The sequence below is a fragment of the Cydia fagiglandana genome, chromosome 14, assembly GCF_963556715.1.
Source record: "Cydia fagiglandana chromosome 14, ilCydFagi1.1, whole genome shotgun sequence".
Taxonomy (NCBI): Eukaryota; Metazoa; Arthropoda; class Insecta; order Lepidoptera; family Tortricidae; genus Cydia; species Cydia fagiglandana.
The window spans coordinates 12,240,295-12,261,300 of record NC_085945.1 but is presented as its reverse complement, the minus strand read 5'-3'; the positions used below and the strand labels follow the sequence as shown (position 1 = coordinate 12,261,300).

The following is a 21,006-nucleotide window of genomic DNA, read 5'->3' as shown; positions in this document are numbered from 1 at the left end:
TTGGATTTGGATACTCGTATAATTGTAATCAAACTTCACAGGTAAGTTCGTTTGATTATTAATTATCTTCAATGGACGCCATCGCCATGCCATATCATTGTTATTGACGTTGCTTATCACGCCTTAAACATAACAAAATTCGCAATACATTGCGTCTTAGAATAAACTTTAAAGTGTATTAAAAATCAAACCACAACTTATTTTTAAAAGTCGTTGAACAAATGTTGGTCAGCATGAGGAGTACAGCCTACAGTTAAATTTTTTGCTTATATTACAGGCCACACCCGGTATACGTACGTAAGGTATGTATAATTATAGGTGTTTTCCTTATTTATTGGGTCGCCGAGGTTACAGATTGATCTTGATAATTACATACATGTGTCTAATTCAATTACTTAGTATGTTCCTTGCCGGTTTTCATCCTAATTAAGAGTTTATACCGTAATTTGGATCCTATGCTCTTGAAAATAGAGACTAATGTGTAATGAAATAATCATAATATATTGGGGAATGTAGGAGGCATATACATATAATCATTAGCTGTCTATATAGATAGTTAGAAGGTAATAACTATTAATTATAACCGTATTACAATTTCTGGAAGTATAGAATAGATACACTGATATGAAGGATTCCATGGAACTGTCTACAGTTGTCCCATAAAATAGTAGATTGTTAACCAAGGGTTGAAAGGCACCCATTTCTGTCGAGGTAGTTTGGCGCTCGAACGCAGTGAGAGCGCCAATAGTCCGAGACAGAAATGGTGCCTTTTACCCGAGTTAAACACTCTACTTTTCATATCGAATGCGAGGAAACCAAACAAGACAAGGCAATTTCGCAAAATCAGTAATGGAAGTAAGTACCTAATAGATCTATGGCCATGATTTATTTTCCTTAGGACTTACTTGCAATCGGAGACTTTACATGTGTGAAGATTAATAACCGCTAGCGAAAATTATTTAGATTGCAATATTTACGAAACACACATTTTTTAACAAACTGCAGTAATTTTAAAATGATTTGTTCATTATAGTATGAAAATCAGCGGGATTGCCTCTTACTTTTTAATTTTATACTTTTTCGTTCTAAAAGCCGCAACAGACTGCCGGACCGTAATCCGGACGTAATAACATAATAAAAGTATTTTAAATATTAAATAACAATTTAATTAATAATATAAGTAATTTTTATCTTGTATTTTATTTTATTTTCATGAAATAACTTTATAAATCAATTTATATCGTACAAATGTTTAACTGTGGCTGTATAAGATTCTGCATTTGCTCATTTACGCAAGTGTAAGGTTTAAAAAAATATTTCTGGTGTATTCCTTTTGGTTCCCGCCTTATGAAATCGAGTAAATAGAATTCAACGAAAGAAATCAAGAATAATTTGTTTTTAACAATTCACTTACATCATTTTTTATAAAAAAAGGATCAACGTGGGATTAGTAAAATTAACCAATTACCAATTGTTCCAGGCGGGGAAATAAAGACACTATTTTTCCATTTTGTTTCCACCCAGTTATTCGTGGGACGGGGACGCAGAGGAGTACACCACTTTTCTGCACTAGAGCATAAACGTATCACTTTCTGCGCACCTTTTAGAACAACAACGACCCACTTTCAGAGCATGAGATATGAAAACCTTTTTTCTGAAGATTTGCAGGCATAGGAGTTTCTTTTTCTGTTCTGTAACAAATGATCAAAAATGTGCCCAGAAAAATAATCATCGGCTTATAAAACAAAGTTCCCCGCCACGAGTATAATAGGTATGGCTCCAAAATATTTTCAATAGAATCCCAAACTATATAAAGTGTCTGAAACCTGACTAGTTTAAAATACAACTAAAAACATACTTAATTAACAAATGCTATTACTCCGTAAGTGAATTTCTTGCAGACACCTGAAACAATTATAACTTGTCCATTTATTATTTTATTTAAAAGACCTTAACTGTCTTTTAAATAAAATAGTTCCAAAAATAAATGTTTACTTTACTTTATTTTACTTTACGTCTGTCTATTTGAGTGTTTGTTCGCGATAAACTCAAAAACTACCGAACGGATTTTAATGCGGTTTTCACCTATCAACAGAGTGATTTTTGAGGAAGGTTTAGATGTACAATTTGTTAACCCGTGCAAAGTCCCCGCTAGTTCTTTATACGTGGAAAGAAATTTCTATTACATCTTTTTTTTTTACTTTCCATAATGTCAAATGCCAGGCAGGAAAATGTGAACTACGTTTGTATGGAATAGTGGTCACGTGAAGTCGTCCCCTTCTCTTCTCGTCTTAAAAGCATTGAAAACGAGTCACCTTTCATGGCAGTGTTGTGCATAAATGAGAAAAATTATTGATAATGATCGCACATTATCTGTTCCAGATAACTCCAGTCTCGCCTAAATGGCAGAAGGCCATAACGGCCCGCGTGGAGGAGGCGCGGAGGCAGACCATGCTAGCGGCGGGAAGGGGGGCCAAGTTGGACCCCGGCCGCTACTGGAACCTGGCTGGGACCTTTCTTTTCACTGTCTTCGTCATGACTGCTCTAGGTATGGTAATAGTAGTTTATGTGACTGCTACATAATGAAAGGCATTAAAATACGAGTGTGGGTTTATGAAACGAATGAAATGAGTTTCATAATAGTATCACACGAGTGTTTTAATGCCTAATTATGTACAGTTACATACATGTGTGTAGATAAAATATCATTAATTTCAATTTTAAAATGATAAAAAAGGGAAAAGGCAATACTCTCCGTCGCAAGTTAGGTACAATACTCTCCGTCGCATCCGAGTGCTCATTACTGTTCTAAACTTCTAATACATGTTATCTTTGAATGTAAGTCTTTCTCGATAGAGGTCACAGCTGAGTGGCATCTATTGGGCATTAGTATGTCGAGGACTAGGACGTATATCTTAAATATTTTTGTTTTCAGGGTTTGGTGCTCCTGTGCCACAGACTATAGAAGGTCGTTGCTTTGCTCTCCTTTACGCTGTATTCGCTATCCCTTTCCACGTATATCTCAGTAAGTATCTGTACAAAAAAGTCAGAAGGACACATCAATATCGACAATATCACTTAAGTATTTGATCTGAAGCACTGCCAAACTATATTTGATGATGATGCTCTCCTGACCGATTTCGGCCACAGCGACTGTGTGTTCTGGAGTAAGTAGGCAATTTTTAACTCGTGTTATTAGTAGCTGATCCACTCTCTGGTGCGCCCTTAGGTGGCCCACGTACCCTACCTTCTTGCTAAATACTAGAGCATATTTTGGGCACGTCAGAACACCGCCTATATAATTGTAGGAAACTATATTTTATGTTTACTACAACAGGATTTAATTAAATTACCTATGCCTGTAAATTCCAGCCGACGTTTCGAAGACGACATTGGTAAAAACATAATTAAACTTCGCGTAATGCATTTACATAAGTCCCGTTTTTACAAGTTTTTATTTACTTTCACCTGACCGTTGTCTGTAATCAAATCTTGCAAGTAAAATTTGATCCACTTCCCGCTTTCCGATTGAGCTGAAATTTTGCATACATACGTAAGTCGGGTGACAATGTAATATTATGGTGTCATTGAGCTGATCTGATGATGTAGACCAGAGTTGGCCATAGGAACTCTGTGATAAAACAACGAAACCTTATTGTGTTTAGGGTTTTTAGAATTGTCTCGATGATTATTAGTTGCCTGTGGGAAGAAAAGTACAGTCAGCGATAAAAGCTTGTACCAAAAATGAAATTTTTGCCAAAAACTTTTATAATTCTGTGCCTCCAGTGTAAAAGGGTTAAACTCGAGTTTGTCCAAATTACAAATTTTGCCAGTACAAGGTTTATTACATGAAACTACATCTTTTGTGCTGACACCCACGGCCCTACGACTTCTAATTGCTGAGATATCGATTGTGCAAAAGGGTTTAAGTATGCCAAAAATCTTAACCATTATGTTCAAAACGATTTATTTTTATATAATCTCGTTTAAAAAATTGGTACTTAAGAATCGTGTTACGAACGATAGTTAAAGTAAAGTTTAATCATAATGAATAAACTACATTTCAAGAAACATTCGGTGTAAAGAAATCAAAATTCACTTAGATCTATTTCAACTACCGAGTCTAGTTCGTGAATGACGGTAAAACTTAAGTTTTTTTATTATTTACAAACATTTTTTAAGACGTCATGATGTGTAAAGGGGTATACATAATTTACTTTGACCGTTTTTCACCATGTACTTTCGCTAAATTGAGTTAATGATTCTGGTTAATGTTCACTTAGATTCCTTTCCATATAATTTTTTTTAGTTGGTCAATGTTGTGCAAAACGGTGGAAGTCAAATATCAAAATGAAAGTCCTGTAGAAGAAAAGACATCTAAAAGGCTGATTATGAAATAATTGTGCAGCAAAAAAAAACAAAGATGGGGAAGTAAGACAAACAAGTACAACTGCCCTGTTGTCAGTACAACACTACTACAGTACAACAGTACAACATTACTCTGTTCAGTAACCATTCACAATTTCAACAGAGTAATTAAATATATTAAGTCACTCTTTAATTACATTGATATTATTCTCTTTGGTTTGTTTTTTGTACCATCAATCTAAAAAAAATGCAATATTTAGTTCCCAAAATGGTTTCTTTACACATCACAAAAGTTCAAAAAGATTTTAGCAACACTAGAGAAAGTGCAGTTTAACCTTTTCACACATTCATTATTTTTGTGAAAAGGGATATAAGTTGTTTTTGAAAGCCAATATTTCCGTTACTTTCACATACGTCAAGTTAATTTAAATGACAAGTTATAATTCATGACTTAAACTATCTAAACTAAAAACAAAAACCTAATTTTTTTAGAAACAATGCAGAGAAATCACGGTTTGACACGTTTTTCGGCCATACTGAAAAATTACATTTTTTGAGTTTAACCCTTTTACACTGGAGGCACAGAATTAAACATCAAGTAATATTAAAATGAAAACTTTCTCGGTTTCCCCATGACTTGTCTTTGACTTTACATGAAGCCTTACAAAGGCAAAGCTTTGATGCATTATTTTAAAATAATGATGTGTAAAAATCGTAAAACTATTCAAATAATGTTTTATGCTTAAAACATCAGTTACAAACTTAATTAGGAGGTAGTAACTTAGTAAATTGGTAACACGATATCTGAACACAAAATATAACGTCCTAATTTAATACGTGAATTTCTGAAAGCAAAATAATTGGATTATATCTCAAGAGAACTATTTACCTACTCTAAAATCTGCTTTGTTCGCAACATTTATGAAACAAGTAAGGGGTTGTGCACAAATCACGCGAGGTGTTTTCGGCTACTTTTTACCCATATTTTATAAATAGTATTGTATACTTATAGAAAATCTTGTTTATTTTTCTATTTTCGTTATATAAACTCGCTAATTTGAAGTAGAGAGTGAAGATTTATGTTTAACGAAACCGAGAAAAAGTATCTACTCATGTGGTAGTTTTTTTTTCTTAGTTTCGTTCACTGTAGAAAAATACGCGTGAGGTTTTCTTATATCCCCCTCCCCCAACGTGATCTCTCGTGATTTTTTCGTGTGTCCCCTCCCCCATATCGAACCTCTCGTGAATTGTGCACAAGCCCTAAACGATAGCTTCATCGAAAATTAGTTTCTCGTGTACACAGTAATTAAATGAGAGTTGCACAACTTTCATTAATAAACTTGTAGTAGCCTAAATGGGACAATTTAAACCTTTATTAAATATTATCTACAGTCGAGTTCACAAACTTTTTTATAACACAACGTTCCAAAAATACATTTACTTACGCGCCTCTAAAGGGGCCCAAAGATTACCAGTTCGACGGACGATGTCAGCCTGTCAGTTAATCGCAAAGGTGACAGAGGGCCTACCGCGAACAACGTTCAACGTGTTGCCTCTCTGTCGCACTAGTAAATTCGTACGTAAGTGTGACAGGGAGGCAACACGTCGAACGTGGTTCGCGGTAGGCCCTCAGTTCCGAACAACTGACAGGCTGATATCGTCCGGCGAACTGGTAATATGTGGGGTTAAGACACTGACAATAAGGACATGTATATTGGTACTATGGCTTGTATAGATGTTTTTGAGCTCAAGCTCAGTTGTAAAAAATTTCTCTCCTGTTAATACCTATTTTTTCGACTTTCCTTTACATTAGGTACCTTAATACAAAGGCGTAGGTACAAAAAAGTAGCGTTAGTAGATTCGGTAAAATTGGGACACATTTTATGTAATTTATTTCACCGTGTTAAGGCCCCAGTACGCAATGGGCCATTGCCGGCCACTCCAAGGGACGCAGCCATGCGGTAGAATGAGATAGCAATATCACTTGCTCCCTCTAACGCATAAATACGTCCCTTGGAATGGCCGGCGATGGCCCATTGTGTACTGGGGCCTTTAGGTGAAATAGATTTATAATTGGAATCTTCAAGTACAATGCTCCCAATTTAGATTCTATTGTTTACCAAAACCACAGAGCCCTTGACGTTTAACGAAGTGCGTGCAAGACGGGTTGAACGAGTACATTCCTACTCAAACACAAATTATTGCCTCGACTGTACTCTTATGAATAGAATAAACTTGACCGCGACATCCTTAACCCCTTAATTTGGCAATGTTTGTCCTGACGAACTTAACTTTTGATAAAATAAGATAAGATAAGACAAGATAAGATAAGATAAGATAGATTTATTTCATTATAAAATACATTATAAATTTGCCTTAAATCAAACCTAAAACGTATTACTATAATGATCGTCAGAGATTACGTTCATGCAAAGGAATACCCAATTTGGCCCTCTTTTTGTATTATTTTCCTAGCCAGAACTATGAGGACTATTGAGGGTTGAGGGACAAGGAGACTTAAAGTTACTAGCTTGACTTTTTTGTGCCAAATTACTAAAGGGCTGGATTAAATTGATTGCATTTATCACGTACGTACAGCTACAAATCTAACGACTATAACAAATGTAGCAGACCCAACGTGCACACTCGGGGTCCGATTCGGATTTTGAAATAGACATCTATTAGATATCTGTTAGACATCACCAAGATATCAGCTAGGATGTTTAAAGGTAAAATGAAAAGGTTTTTATTAAACAAAATTAAGTTTAAGTTACCAGCATAAGCTATTGCTTTTATTTTTTTATTTGTTTTTATTTTTTAGGTACATCTTATTAGATGTACCTAAATAAGTTAACAATTAATTAAGCAATTAGCTAAGTCTACCCATCTATGTTTAAGGGAGTTCCCTCTGCCAACAAACTGCCCTGCAGTTTGGCAGAAGAAAAACGTCTGTAAAATAGGGTTTATTTCACCTGAATAAATGATTTATTTATTTTTATTTACGATAACGATCTAACCTGTCAAATTTGACATTTGCGCGATTCTGGAGATACTCTTGAACGATTTCCTCAGGATATGACTTATAGAGATCCAATTCACATCTAATAGATATCTTACGCTATCTAACGTAGAAGTGACATTGGTTGCCCGAATTGCGCTGCAAAAGAGAACTAGTTAATATCTAAACTATAACGTATCTAGAATGGATCTAGTACGTGTCGTCTTTTGTGAATATCTTGAAGTTCGAATACGGCAGTCGCACAATTAAGCAAAGCGTTTCTAACGTTGTGATTGTGAACAGCAACCGCTACAGAAATCATTTTCTCTTACTAAACTTTGAAGCGCCTTGTAAAGTTTTGTGAGCGCGGAAGTTGTTAACTAAGAATAGTGAGTGGAATACTTAAGTTCGATTACCGTAGTCGATACAAAATAAAAAGCAGTTGAAAAAGTCACACAATACCGAATAATCTACCAACATTAATTTGAATTTATGATGTTTTAATATACTTACTGGCTGGTTTACTAACGAATGGGCCAAAAACGTTTCCCAAAGTATCACATCCCAAACTATGTTTCCCAAATTATCATTTCCCAAAAAAATGTTTGGCAAAACAACTTTGCTAAATAAGTTTTTGTCCTAATAACATTTGACAAAGTAAAATCATGCCAAATGATAATTTGACCAAATAAATTATATGCGAAGTGTAACTTTGCTAAAGGTTCCTTTGGGAAATGAAACTATTGCGATAAGTTTGTTGGGAAGTGAAATTTGGCGAAAAGTAATTGGCCCAAACGAAAGTACACCTTACTGGCTACCTATAGACCTACAGTGGAACCTGGATAATTGCAATCTCAAGGGACCGGCCAGTTTTTGTCAATTAACCAGGTTTTTCATTTAAGCAGGTCGTGTCAATTAACGAGGTTCAAAAAATCGTTGTGTCAATTATATAGAGGTTTTCATTAATAGAGGTTGCGTTCTGACAAATTTCTTTTATGGAGGTGCAAATAACCATTTAAAGTAGATTTGCACGCTTACGTTCTGGGTTTCTGGTCTATATATTGCTTCTGTCTATACTTGCACTTTTACACTACATTAATTACCACTTTATTTTCTTATCATTTGGGTTTAAAAAAATTCCCTTGAATTGTAGAAGAAAGTTTTATTAGAATGTAGAAAGCATACTTTGTTTTTTATTGATCAAAACTATTTCACCTACTACAGGCTGTGATAGATACCCAATAACTAAATTAAATTCTGGATGGAGATATAAATAAAATGATCATTGCTATTAAAATATTGTTTCTGATGTCTACAACTACATTATTTCAATTATAGAGGTAATAAGCAAGACTCGTTTCAATAATAGAGGTAAAAACAAGAGCAAAAATAGCGGATTTTTTTGCACAGTGTCAATTATAGAGGTCTTAAGTTGCGATGTGGTCAATTATAGAGGCAAAATTACGAAAAGCACTAAAATCTAAATTGCAATTATAGAGGTTCCAAAATTTCAATTATAGAGGCCTTTTGGTCTCAAGGGACCGGGACCGGACTTTTGGTTGCAATTATTGAGGTTTTCCATTTATGCAGGTTCCAATTAACCAGGTTTCACTGTATTAGGTACAGTCGTCATCATATATATCGGAGCGGCTAAGGTGCTCACAAATATCTGAACACGCCTCTATTTTCAAGGCGTTAGAGTGCGTGCTCAGATATTGTGAACACCTAGAGTGATTTTGTTATGTTTGACCATGCCTACTCCGAGGAGTGATTATGTAGGTACTCAACAACTTTTACTACCTATGTGCCCAACCCCGAAACCGCAAAATAAAACCTAAGTATTATATAGTCTCATGCATTTCTGCGAATCATATGTCAATGTTTTCTATAACACAGCAAATTCTTTTTTCGCGATTTCGATTTTTAACTTAGTGCTCATACTAAGTTTATGTATCTAAGCATGTAACTTGTAGCGATAAAAAAGTTATAATGACACTGACTGACTCAGTGATATTAATGCTGATAATGAATGGGTCACCACTTCTCTGATATTCATTTGTTTCAGTGATGCAGGCTAGCACTTGCGCTGTGGCCCACGTGAACCATTACTTGGCGCTGTGTCAGAAGAACATCAGAGGGCCCAAACTGACGCCTCACGCTGATAATGGTTAGTGAAAACACAAAAAAGGCAGTACCTATGGCTTAGAGCAGCCATTCTCAAAGTGTGTTCCGCGGAACCCTAGGGTTCCGCAAAGCCTCTGTTGGGGCTCCGCGAAAATATACTTGTAATAATAAGAAATAAACCAGCTCTTCTATAGGTATATCTGGTCCACAGTAATGAACGAAAATTTTTGATTTGTGGTTCCGTCAAATATTTCGCTTGCCAAAAGGGTTCCGTCACCAAAAAAGTTTGAGAACCGCTGCTTAGAGCTTTAGCGTGTCCAGATGGACGAAAAAAAAGATAATGGTTAGTATTAGAGATGGGCCGCATATTCGGTATTCAGCATATTTTTCAATGTTCGTATTCGGCCGAATAGTTCGGTTCCAACTGCCGAATATTTACCGAAAAATCAAATTCTTTTTTAAGGGCGTCCGTTAGCTGGCACGGGTGCACTTCGCGGCCAGGCATGACTGGCATGAGACGGTTCCGTTTCTTTTCATAAACATTCCCGGTCGGACCGGAGGGAAAGGGTAAAAAAACACGTGCGAAGTGCAGAGGGGCTACCGCGAAAACCGAAATTCGCAAATTGCGGGATCTTTCTCTTTTACTCCAATGAAGGCGTAACTAGAGTGACAAAGAAAAAGCGGCCAAGTGCGAGTCGGACTCGCCCATGAAGGGTTCCGTAACAGCAAGTAACATAATAAAATTGGGGTTTACGGTTTATGACGTATTAAAAAAAAACTACTTACCAAATCTTGTTCAAACCAATTTTCGGTGGAAGTTTGCATGGTAATGTACATCATATATTTTTTTTAGGTTTATCATTCTCTTATTTTAGAAGTTACAGGGGGGGGACACACATTTTACCACTTTGGAAGTGTCTCTCGCGCAAACTATTCAGTTTAGAAGAAAATGATATTAGAAACCTCAATATCATTTTTGAAGACCTATCCATAGATACCCCACACATATGGGTTTGATGAAAAAAAAATTTTTGGGTTTCAGTTCTATGTATGGGGAACCCTAAAAATTTATTGCTTTTTTTCTATTTTTGTATGAAAATCTTAATGCGGTTCACATAATACATCTATTCACCAAGTTTCAACAGTATAGTGCTTATACTTTCGGAAAAAAGTGGCTGTGACATACGGACGGACAGACAGACAGACAGACAGACAGACAGACAGACAGACAGACAGACATGACGAATCTATAAGGGTTCCGTTTTTTTGCCATTTGGCTACGGAACCCTAAAAATGCCAGCAATTTGCTAACTTCGATTTTCGCGGTTATAGCCCTGATCGCAGACCGGTATGAACTTGTTTTCAGCGTTTTAGGCAGTTTTAGCCCAACCGAATGTTCGGTTCTGTATGATCTGAACCATATTCGGCCCATCTTTAGTTAGTATTAATAATACCTAGTTCCTTTGACCAGGCGTGGCTCACTCCGGAATTTCGTCGCTTTGCTACAGGTAGCTAAAAGTACATCCGTTCCATCCCAATTTTGGGGAAAGCCATAAGCCGCGCGTGGCGCTGTCGCCACCTAGACCATATCCGTGCTGATCCTAACAGACGCGTTTTGTTAGAGAGTGAGTCTTCTGTAGTACTGTTATTTATTCTGTGCTTTGACGAGAATCAACCCTTGTATTTTGAAGTCTCAAGCACAAAGTCCTAGAAATTGACAATAGCACTAACAAGTTTTGAACAACTTTAAAGTAAACGAGAAAGTCTGCGTTGTTCCAGAGTTCAACTAAAGTTTCAATGTCTGTCTGAAAACTACAAGGGAAAGTTATTTGTTCTTGAAACATTTACAATGAAGTTTTAAAATGAAAAATTATGATAGCAGCAATAGTAGCTAGCGCATAGCAATGTGTTCTTATTATTTTGTAAACCGACTTCGAATTTCCAAAAGGAGGAGGTTCTGAACTTGGATGTATAGATATGTATTTTTATGTATGTTACCTCAGAAAATATACTTACAGATTGGTCCCATTCGTGACAATATCTAGTTCTGATGATGGATTCCATGAGGAATCGAGCTAGGGAACTCCTCAAATCTTATTTCTCTTATTGGGATATACCTATTGGGATAAAACAGCTGATGTGTGGGGACTAAAAGAAATGGAACCTTATATTTATTAATAGTTTCTTATATTGGTTGTTTGAAAACACTTCAATTTGTTGGTAAAATCAGTCTCCTGCATATCTCGGGAGTACAGTATGAGTGCCTACAGTCCGTTTTTTTTTAGCATTAGAAAGAACTTCGCAGACGTAAGCTTGTAGTTCCAAATCCGGCACTTTTAGCGGTAATAATTTGAAGTCAATTATATGTATTGACCATGCTACATTAGATAATTCAATAAATATTAACAATTAAAGAGCCTGATAAAAACTGCACGATTGCTTCTGTGGAGTTCTTTCTAATGCTAAAAAAAACGAACTACTTATAGGGGTAGTGCTTATGATGGCTACCTAGATATCATTTAATTACCTACTTATTGTGATATTGTTAAGTAGGTAGCTATTTAAGTGAGACGTGAGAGAAATGTATCACTCAACGTAGTGCCCAGCTGCATTTATAATGGAAGTTGTACCAAGGCTGCAAAACTAATTTAGTAATGCATCGAGTGCAGCTGCTACTGGTAATGCAGTTGGCCTTCTAGTCGTCCATGTGTCTGGACCGGCTCACTTAAGGACGGGCTTTATAGGTTTACAAAAATCCAATGAAACTGGAACAGATTTTTATTTTCTTTTCGTCAGATTTCGATAAAATTTGGCGACCAAGTAGATAGATTCTGTGCAAAAAATCTTCTTCTGCGTTACGAAAACGCGTGGAGTTTACGTAACTAAAATTTTTAAATTAGTGTTTATTCCACCCGGAGTGAGGGGCACTTCAATCTTACCAAATTTCAATCAAATAAAAATCGACCCTTCGTTTATTTAAACGCGCCTCGGAGTAAATAAGTGGGGTCTCAGTTCTTTGGCTCTGGGAGCCAAAGACCTGAGACCCCACCCTGGGACAATAATGCCGTGCCACGAAAAAAAGAGGAAAATCCGAGTCTTGCAGCGCTGTCGCGTAGCCTTTGGGTCTTAAAAATTTTGCAGGTAAATATTGCGCTGTTGCCAGTGTAAACGTGCTCTTATGCACTACACCGAGCGGGAATAAAGTTACATTACACGGGTATTGTACAATTATGTAAGCCTTTATGGGTATTATCGTCTTGGGTCGTCCCATTCGTTTTTCGTCAAGTTCTTAAATTAGCCCTATTCTGCTTTCGTCACTCATTCTACATTCGTCACAATCGTCGGTGGCTTTCAATGTAGAATAAGCGACGAAAGTAGAATAGGACTAATTTAAGAACTTGACGAAAAACGAATGGGACTACCCAAGACGATACCCCTTTATGACCGAAACAACGGTAGCTTCTCATCAGTACTAACCGGTCGTAAAGTGGCTTTACTTTCACTGGAATGAATATATATATGTATATCGATTTGGATTTTAGTTTTGTTTTCCCTTTACTCGATAATTGGGTAGATTCTCATCTATGCCCTTGGAGACAAATGAGCATAAATAATTTCATTTCCATCCGTGATAATTGAGAAAAGATGGGAAAATCTAAATCTTATAGTCCGTTTTTTTTAGCATTAGAAAGAACTTCGCAGAAGTAAGCTTGTGGTTCCAAATCCGACACTTTTAGCGGTAATAATTTGAAGTAAATTATATGTATTGACCATGCTACATTAGATAATTCAATAATTATTAACAATTAAAGAGCCTGATAAAAACTGCACGCTTGCTTCTGTGGAGTTCTTTCTAATGCTAAAAAAACGAACTATAGTCACATTATTTTCCGAGATGCCTTTCCCAGCCAGTAATTAGTTATTTTTGAATTTCTGAAATGTAGAGATACTTTTTTTATTTTCAGACGGTAAAACAAATATGCATGTGAAGGCGTATCGACGACGAAAGAAGCTAAGCGTAAGTGTTAGAATAATTATATTTACCTACTTACAGTTAAAATTCTTTTGAGTAACGTTAGTACCTACCTGAACCATAGATTTATAAGGCATAGATCCCTAGTCCGTACACCCCCAGTGAAGCCATTTCAAGTGCGACGTCTCGTCACACTCGTATCGTCGTATTCGAACGGCCGTCGCAGTACTCAAAGTCAAATCGGTGTGTGTACACCTCCCGTTTAAAAATCAAAAACTACAGGAAAGATTGTTGTTTGTACAGTGAATGGGTGTCACGACACATCGTATAATAAAAAAAACCGCCCGATGTTACATTACACGCGTAAGTACCGAGTTTAAGGTGATATTTTTACATAATCGTAAATACAAAAATCCAAATTTTCGTCAGCTGCCATTTCTTCTAAATGTTGCCAGTGTAGTGAATATATTTTCCTCCAAATGGGACATGACGTCTACATTCTAAAATAAATACGCTCAATTGAATTTCATTGCATCATCACTTATCTCAGCCAAATAAAAAATAATGCGTCGTATGTGGAAATTAAAAGACTGGCACAAGAAAGAAATGATTGGCGATTGCTCCACCGACAAGAGCAAAGCTCTTAAGTTATGATGATGATGATGATGATGAATTTCATTGTACATATAATTGTAGAAAATTATAATTAAGTTAATTATTTAGGTACTTAGTTTTTTTCTTATTTTTATTATGTGTAATGTTCGTTTATCATTATCGGAGTTTTCTGACTGATCTGCTGTCTGCGAGGTGGAAGGAAAAAAATTAGACTAAATCGGAATGACGCAATATGGAAACATTACCCATTACCAACATTACATTAACATTACACATTACCCAGGAAAACCCTGACTGTTTGAGTTCCGAGTTGTTTAATTGTATTAAAAAGGAATTTGATGCCTGTTTCATTCAGAAAAAGGTGCAAGGCAAGGCTAAGACTAAATTTAGCGACTGGGCTACACCGGATATTCGCGAGAAAAGACGCCGGCTCTACGACTTATATGATTTAAAGGCAACTGATAAAAGACCGGAATTTCTGGAGTACGTCAAAAATTATTCTAAATCTTTTAAAATGTTGTGTGTCGCCGCTAAAGCCGATTATTTGTCGAAAAAGATCCTAAATTCCAGCGATAAAGTCAAAACTGTATGGCAAGTTATCAGTAATGAAACTGGAAAACGTAAACTGAAGGATCCGCACTACAACCTACGAATTGCTGACACTTTAGTAAGTTCCGACCGTGAAGTGGCAGATCATTTTGAGCGGTTTTTCTCGAATATCCCGGTAGAAACAACAAGATCCCTTAATTCATCGCCAGACGTCGCTGAAGAAATTTTGAAGACAAATGTGGCAGAATGTACAGAAATCTTCAAATTTTCGTATGTCTCATATAATATAGTTCTTAAGACTTTTAGGTCTTTAAATTTAAAGAAAACAGAAGATCTTTGGGGCCTGTCTGTCAAAGTATTAGATTCCATCATTGAGTCAATTACACCATACTTAGCTGAGATTTTCAACAGATGCATTGATGCTGGAATTTTTCCAGATATTATGAAACATAGCAAAATTATCCCTCTGTTTAAATCAGGAACGAGAACAGATCCCACGAACTTTAGACCGATTTCAATACTACCGGCATTAAGCAAAGTGTTCGAGAAACTTATTCTGAATCAACTATTGTCACATTTCAACAGAAACAAACTGCTTGACAGCAATCAATTTGGTTTCACCAAAGGTCGATCAACTACTGACGCCGGTGCGGTACTTCTAAAACACATCTTTGATGCTTGGGAAAAAGCTCAAGATGCTGTTGGAATTTTCTGTGATCTGTCAAAGGCATTTGATTGCGTTGATCACGAAAATTTAAAGAGAAAATTAAGCCGCTATGGGATAAAAGCTAGTGCCCTTGACCTGGTCTCATCGTACCTTTCGGATAGAACTCAGCGAGTAGTTATTAATGGAACTCAATCGGCGGGGTCCCCGGTAGCCCTCGGAGTGCCTCAAGGTTCAATTCTTGGTCCCTTCCTGTTCTTGGTATACATTAATGACTTACCAAAAGTTGTGCAAGATAGACATGATATAGTGTTATTTGCAGATGACACTTCCCTTATATTTAAAGTGGACAGAAAGGAAAATAGCTTCGAGAGCATTAATGACGCGCTATCTACCATTGTAAACTGGTTTACGGCAAACAATTTGCTTTTGAACGCCAAGAAAACCAAATGCATCAAGTTTACGCTACCTAACGTCAAGCAGGTAAATAACAGCAAGATTAAAATAAAAGGTGATACGCTGGAATTTGAGGACCGAACTGTTTTCCTGGGAGTCACTCTAGACTCCAAACTGCAATGGCATGCACATATAGGCACTCTAGCCGGAAAACTTAGTTCAGCAGCCTATGCAGTGAGGAGAATCAAACAGCTGACAAACGTAGAGACGGCCAGGCTGGTATACTTTAGTTACTTCCATAGTGTTATGTCTTATGGAATTCTGTTGTGGGGAAAAGCGGCAGATATTCAGACAATATTTGTGCTGCAAAAACGAGCTGTACGTTCCATCTATGGACTGGGCGCTCGAGTATCCCTAAGAGAAAAAATTCAAAGAAGTTAACATTCTTACCGTTGCATCTCAATACATACTAGAGAATATTATGTATGTTCGGAAAAACATCCACGAATTCAAGGTTAACAGTGATATCCATAACTATAACACTAGAAACAAACATAAACTTGCTGTGCCCGCCCACCGCCTCCGTAAGGTTAGTACGTCTTTCGTCGGGAACTGTACACGTTTTTATAACAAAGTCCCCACTGATGTAGTGAATTTACCACTTCATAAATTTAAGTCGCACATTAAGCACTCCTTGTTACGTAAGGCGTACTACACTGTAAATGATTTTATAAACGATAGAGATGCTTTTAAGCCGGTAGCTTGATTTCATTAGTATAATAAGAATTAAATAAATATTGTTTTTTTTTACATTGTGAATTAAATATGCTAGTGTCCAGTAGAATTGACACATGAGACAATGATGTTCTCGCTTGATTATATTGTTTAATTTAATTTTAGTTTTGGACACTTGGAGACCTTATACATCTCTAAGTACATATTTATTTATTTGATTTTTATTTTTGATTGACTACTTACCTATATTTTTAATGTTTCTGACACTTAGAGACCTTTACATCTCTAAGTCAACTTAGGCTAGTAATTATGTGAAGCTATATTACTGTCTTTTTATGTAACATATGAGCACAAAATGCCGTGTCTTACAGCTACATGTTATTCCTATTTTAATATTAATATAGGCCGGTAGCTTGAACATGTCATGCTCGCTTAAAAGTCTTTGCTTACGGTGGCGTTGTTGATCGGGTCGCCACTTTCCCGAATGAAGGTTGAGGGAGGCGATGGCTGAGATACGCGTCATACTCGTGAACGGGTGCTGTTTGTGGAGACTGGTCTGTTAAGCTAACACGAGCTATTATACTTAGTAACTTTTATTAATTAATTACAGTGAGACGCCTCATTCTGTTCTCGTATGTTTCTTTTCTTTTAATGAATGTATTAATTATACAGGATATTGACTCTTGGAGACCTTATACATCTCTAAGGATAACTTGATAAACTGTATAATCTTATAGTTCTGACACCTAGAGACATTTACACCTCTAAATATTATAGATTTTTTTTGTGTGTTTTTTTATCTGTATTTTGTATGTAATTCGACATTAAGAGACCATATACATCTCTTAGTAATTGTAATACGTTAGATTGAATTGTTAGTTTTATTTTATAAAATTGTTGATGTTATTATTTTTGCTTTTATGTAAATTCAATGTTGACGTGTAAAAGTGCCCTTGTGGCCTATTTGCTGAATAAATGTTGATGTTTGATGTTTGATGTTTGATTGGAAACAGACTAAATACAGTCGAATATGCTCTATCATATTTAAATGTATTCTTATTATTTTATGCACTTTTATTTTGTTGAATAAAAATAAAATAGTAAAAACTTATCAGCTATTTATTTAAACCTTATTTCACAAAGTACAGAAATGCAATAAATCCCAAAATAAACAAAAAGCTTTTGCTACAAAATCGAATCTACACACTTCCTAATTATTAATAACCAAGTGTGGATGTTGTTAAAAATCCCCTACTTTGAGAGATGTAAATGAATACTGGCAACATATTTTGTATATATGTGTGTGTTTGCTGAGCGTAAAACACGAGCGTCGCACGCACACATCCATCGTGTTTCGGCTTCACTTTTGGCAGGTTCACCGTATGGGGACTATCTGTCTATGCGTTATTAGTTTAAGACTGCGATCATATATAACTAAGGATACCGCCTTTAGGAACATTACCGTTCAAATTCTCGGGCCAAATTAGCACACATACACAATTACGCCTACATTCAAATAAGACGACGCGTTTACAGAGCCTGTAATCAAAGCTGGTAAACGAAATAATAGTCATCTTTATTACACTAATGGTACATAGCTAAGCGTAGATGAAATGCATATAATGTCAATAACTACCAATCAGCGACATTAATCCGCTAATAACCTTCTTGCTGTACGTACTGGCCGCTGAGAGTTGGCGGTTCATATTTGATTAGAATATGACTTGGACAGGGATAGGTTTATGCCATACAGTGAAGAACCAGTCAAATAATTCACGTATAATAATTTAATGCAGATTAAAAGATAACTAGTTAAAATGTTGTTATGACATGACAGACTAACTCAACATAAGTAAATATATCATTGTTGTATAAATGTATTCCGCTATAATAAGTATTTTGTATATTTTATTATCATCTGCATGGCAGTGCGAAGTCACGTTCAGGTATAGTCTGTCCGTTTTTCTAAGATAAAGTACGCCATAGTAAATGTATGGCGAACTTGATCTTAGAAATAGGACTGGCTATACAGTCTGCACTATTTACATGGGTACACGAATCGGGTCAAAAATATTTAAACAGGCGGAGTCACAATAAATCCCCACTTTCAGTTCAGAATATTTTATATGTATATAGCCGGTCAAGCAAGTTTGTCAGTAGAAAAAGGTGCAAAATGAAAGTTTTGTATAGGACCACAGCCGTTCGCTCGCTTACATTTTCTAAATTTGCCGCTCTTATAATATTTTAAACTTTCGCGTTTTGAACACATATTAACTCACATTATACGACACGAAACTGATTTACGTCGGTAAATCAAGGTAATTGAATATAATTCGCGTTAGACCCGTCTATAATGTGAGTTAATATGTTTTCCGCTCTTTTCTACTGACGGAAATGGCTTGAGAGAGAACCTACATAAATGTGACAGTAGAGGGTGGATTCATATGATCAACATTTTCAGATAATGTGTGTATTTGTTAAATTAATTCAGTGAAAGCATGATAGGAAAAATGTATCTACATATAGGAGACCGGGTATGATTATCTCACGGCACGGGTTATATTTCATTAATAGAACATATTCTAGATATCTTGCCAGGCATCCACTCAATTTCATGTCTCTCTAATTGGACAGATTTTTTCCATAGTTCTCTGCGAATAGCATCTTGTGGGAATCTGAATGGAAAGTAATGTAAAATGACAATACCAAATTTGATTATTAATTTGAAATAACTAGGTAGTTTTTTTATAGCTCCATCTCATGAAATAAAAAAGGAAAATACAAATCTGTAAGAAGGAATTTATTACTACATTTATAATTATATAGAAAATACCTAAACCAAACACAAGTTAATAAAATAGTCTACTTCATTTAGCATAACACCATCCCTATTATCCTCGCAATTTTAAAAGTCGTATGTTGTTATGAAAGTCGTATGCAGTTGTTACGTTTTAGCTTAGCACGGTAGTATTGAAAACAAATCGTCATGTTTTTTCCAAATTCTACTGAAGCTATCTGTTTACTACAAGTGAAAAGTGATTCCACTGTCCTTGGTATGAACTAAAATAACTTCTGCACCACTTCACGACACATGACTATATTTTTAATTACAAAAAAAACGTTGTTTTTATAAATCAGTTTAGCCATTTGTCACTGACTGTCATCTCGGTCGTACTGAGATTGCCAATCGAGCAGTTTGTAAGTACCGCCTATCGCGGGGTAGTTTGCGTTGGGTCATAATTGAGCGGACAGAATACTTCCATGTATAGCATTTCGCTGGTTTAAGACCTGAACACTCAACTATAGTTCGTTTTTTTTAGCATTAGAAAGAACTTCGCAGAAGTAAGCTTGTGGTTCCAAATCCGGCACTTTTAGCGGTAATAATTTGAAGTAAATTATATGTATTGACCGTGCTACATTAGATAATTCAATAATTATTAACAATTAAAGAGCCTGATAAAAACTGTACGCTTACTTCTGTGGAGTTCTTTCTAATGCTAAAAAAAACGAACTATAGGTATTTACAGTTTTTGAGCCAGTTTGATGATTTTGATGTTCCAACGAAGTCATTTTGCTGAGAATACCTACTTATTGATCTCTTGCATGCAAACTTAGCGTGGTCAGACTCTATTTCAATTCATGGTTGATATTAAACAACTTATTCTTCCAGCGTTTAGTGGCCATGCTAACAGCAGGCCACTGCGTCCCGATAGCCAGCCTGTTGTACTACGTGATTGGCGTGCTCATCTTCGGCCTCGGTCGGTACCAGGAGACGGAAACGGTCGACGTGTTAATGTTTCCCTTGCAGTTTACCACTAATGGCGGGCTGGCTTCGGTAAGTCAAGGAAACTCTTGGGCATTTCTGTTGTAGTTGTTATGTCAAGCCCTGTGGCCGTGCTAACAGCAGGCCACTGCGTCCCGATAGCCAACCTGTTGTACTACGTGATTGGCGTGCTCATCTTCGGCCTCGGCCGGTATCAGGAGACGGAAACGGTCGACGTGTTGATGTTTCCCTTGCAGTTTACCACTAATGGCGGGCTGGCTTCGGTAAGTCAAGGAAACTCTTGGGCATTTCTGTTGTAGTTGTTATGTCAAGCCCTGTGGCCGTGCTAACAGCAGGCCACTGCGTCCCGATAGCCAACCTGTTGTACTACGTGATTGGCGTGCTCATCTTCGGCCTCGGCCGGTATCAGGAGACGGAAACGGTCGACGTGTTGATGTTTCCCTTGCAGTTTACCACTAATGGCGGGCTGGCTTCGGTAAGTCAAGGAAACTCTTGGGCATTTCTGTTGTAGTTGTTATGTCAAGCCCTGTGGCCGTGCTAACAGCAGGCCACTGCGTCCCGATAGCCAGCCTGTTGTACTACGTGATTGGCGTGCTCATCTTCGGCCTCGGCCGGTACCAGGAGACGGAAACGGTCGACGTGTTGATGTTTCCCTTGCAGTTTACCACTAATGGCGGGCTGGCTTCGGTAAGTTCTGTCAAGGAAACTCTTGGGCAGAATTGTAGTTGTTATTCCAAGCACTGTGGTCGTGCTAACAGCAGGCCACTGCGTCCCGATAGCCAGTCTGCTGTGCTGCGTGA

The 21,006-nt window shown here is 36.7% G+C and overlaps 1 protein-coding gene across 1 annotated transcript in view; it reads left to right on the top strand.

The window, feature by feature from the left end:
* LOC134671013 (uncharacterized) overlaps positions 1-21,006 on the top strand; it is a 61,208-nt gene that overhangs the window by 37,957 nt on the left and 2,245 nt on the right. The window contains exons 4-10 of the mRNA XM_063528833.1: positions 2,383-2,548; positions 2,936-3,025; positions 9,432-9,533; positions 13,456-13,508; positions 20,093-20,257; positions 20,475-20,667; positions 20,718-20,927. Of these exons, the coding sequence (XP_063384903.1) occupies positions 2,383-2,548; positions 2,936-3,025; positions 9,432-9,533; positions 13,456-13,508; positions 20,093-20,257; positions 20,475-20,667; positions 20,718-20,927 (979 nt within the window). The remainder of the gene's footprint in view (positions 1-2,382; positions 2,549-2,935; positions 3,026-9,431; positions 9,534-13,455; positions 13,509-20,092; positions 20,258-20,474; positions 20,668-20,717; positions 20,928-21,006) is intronic.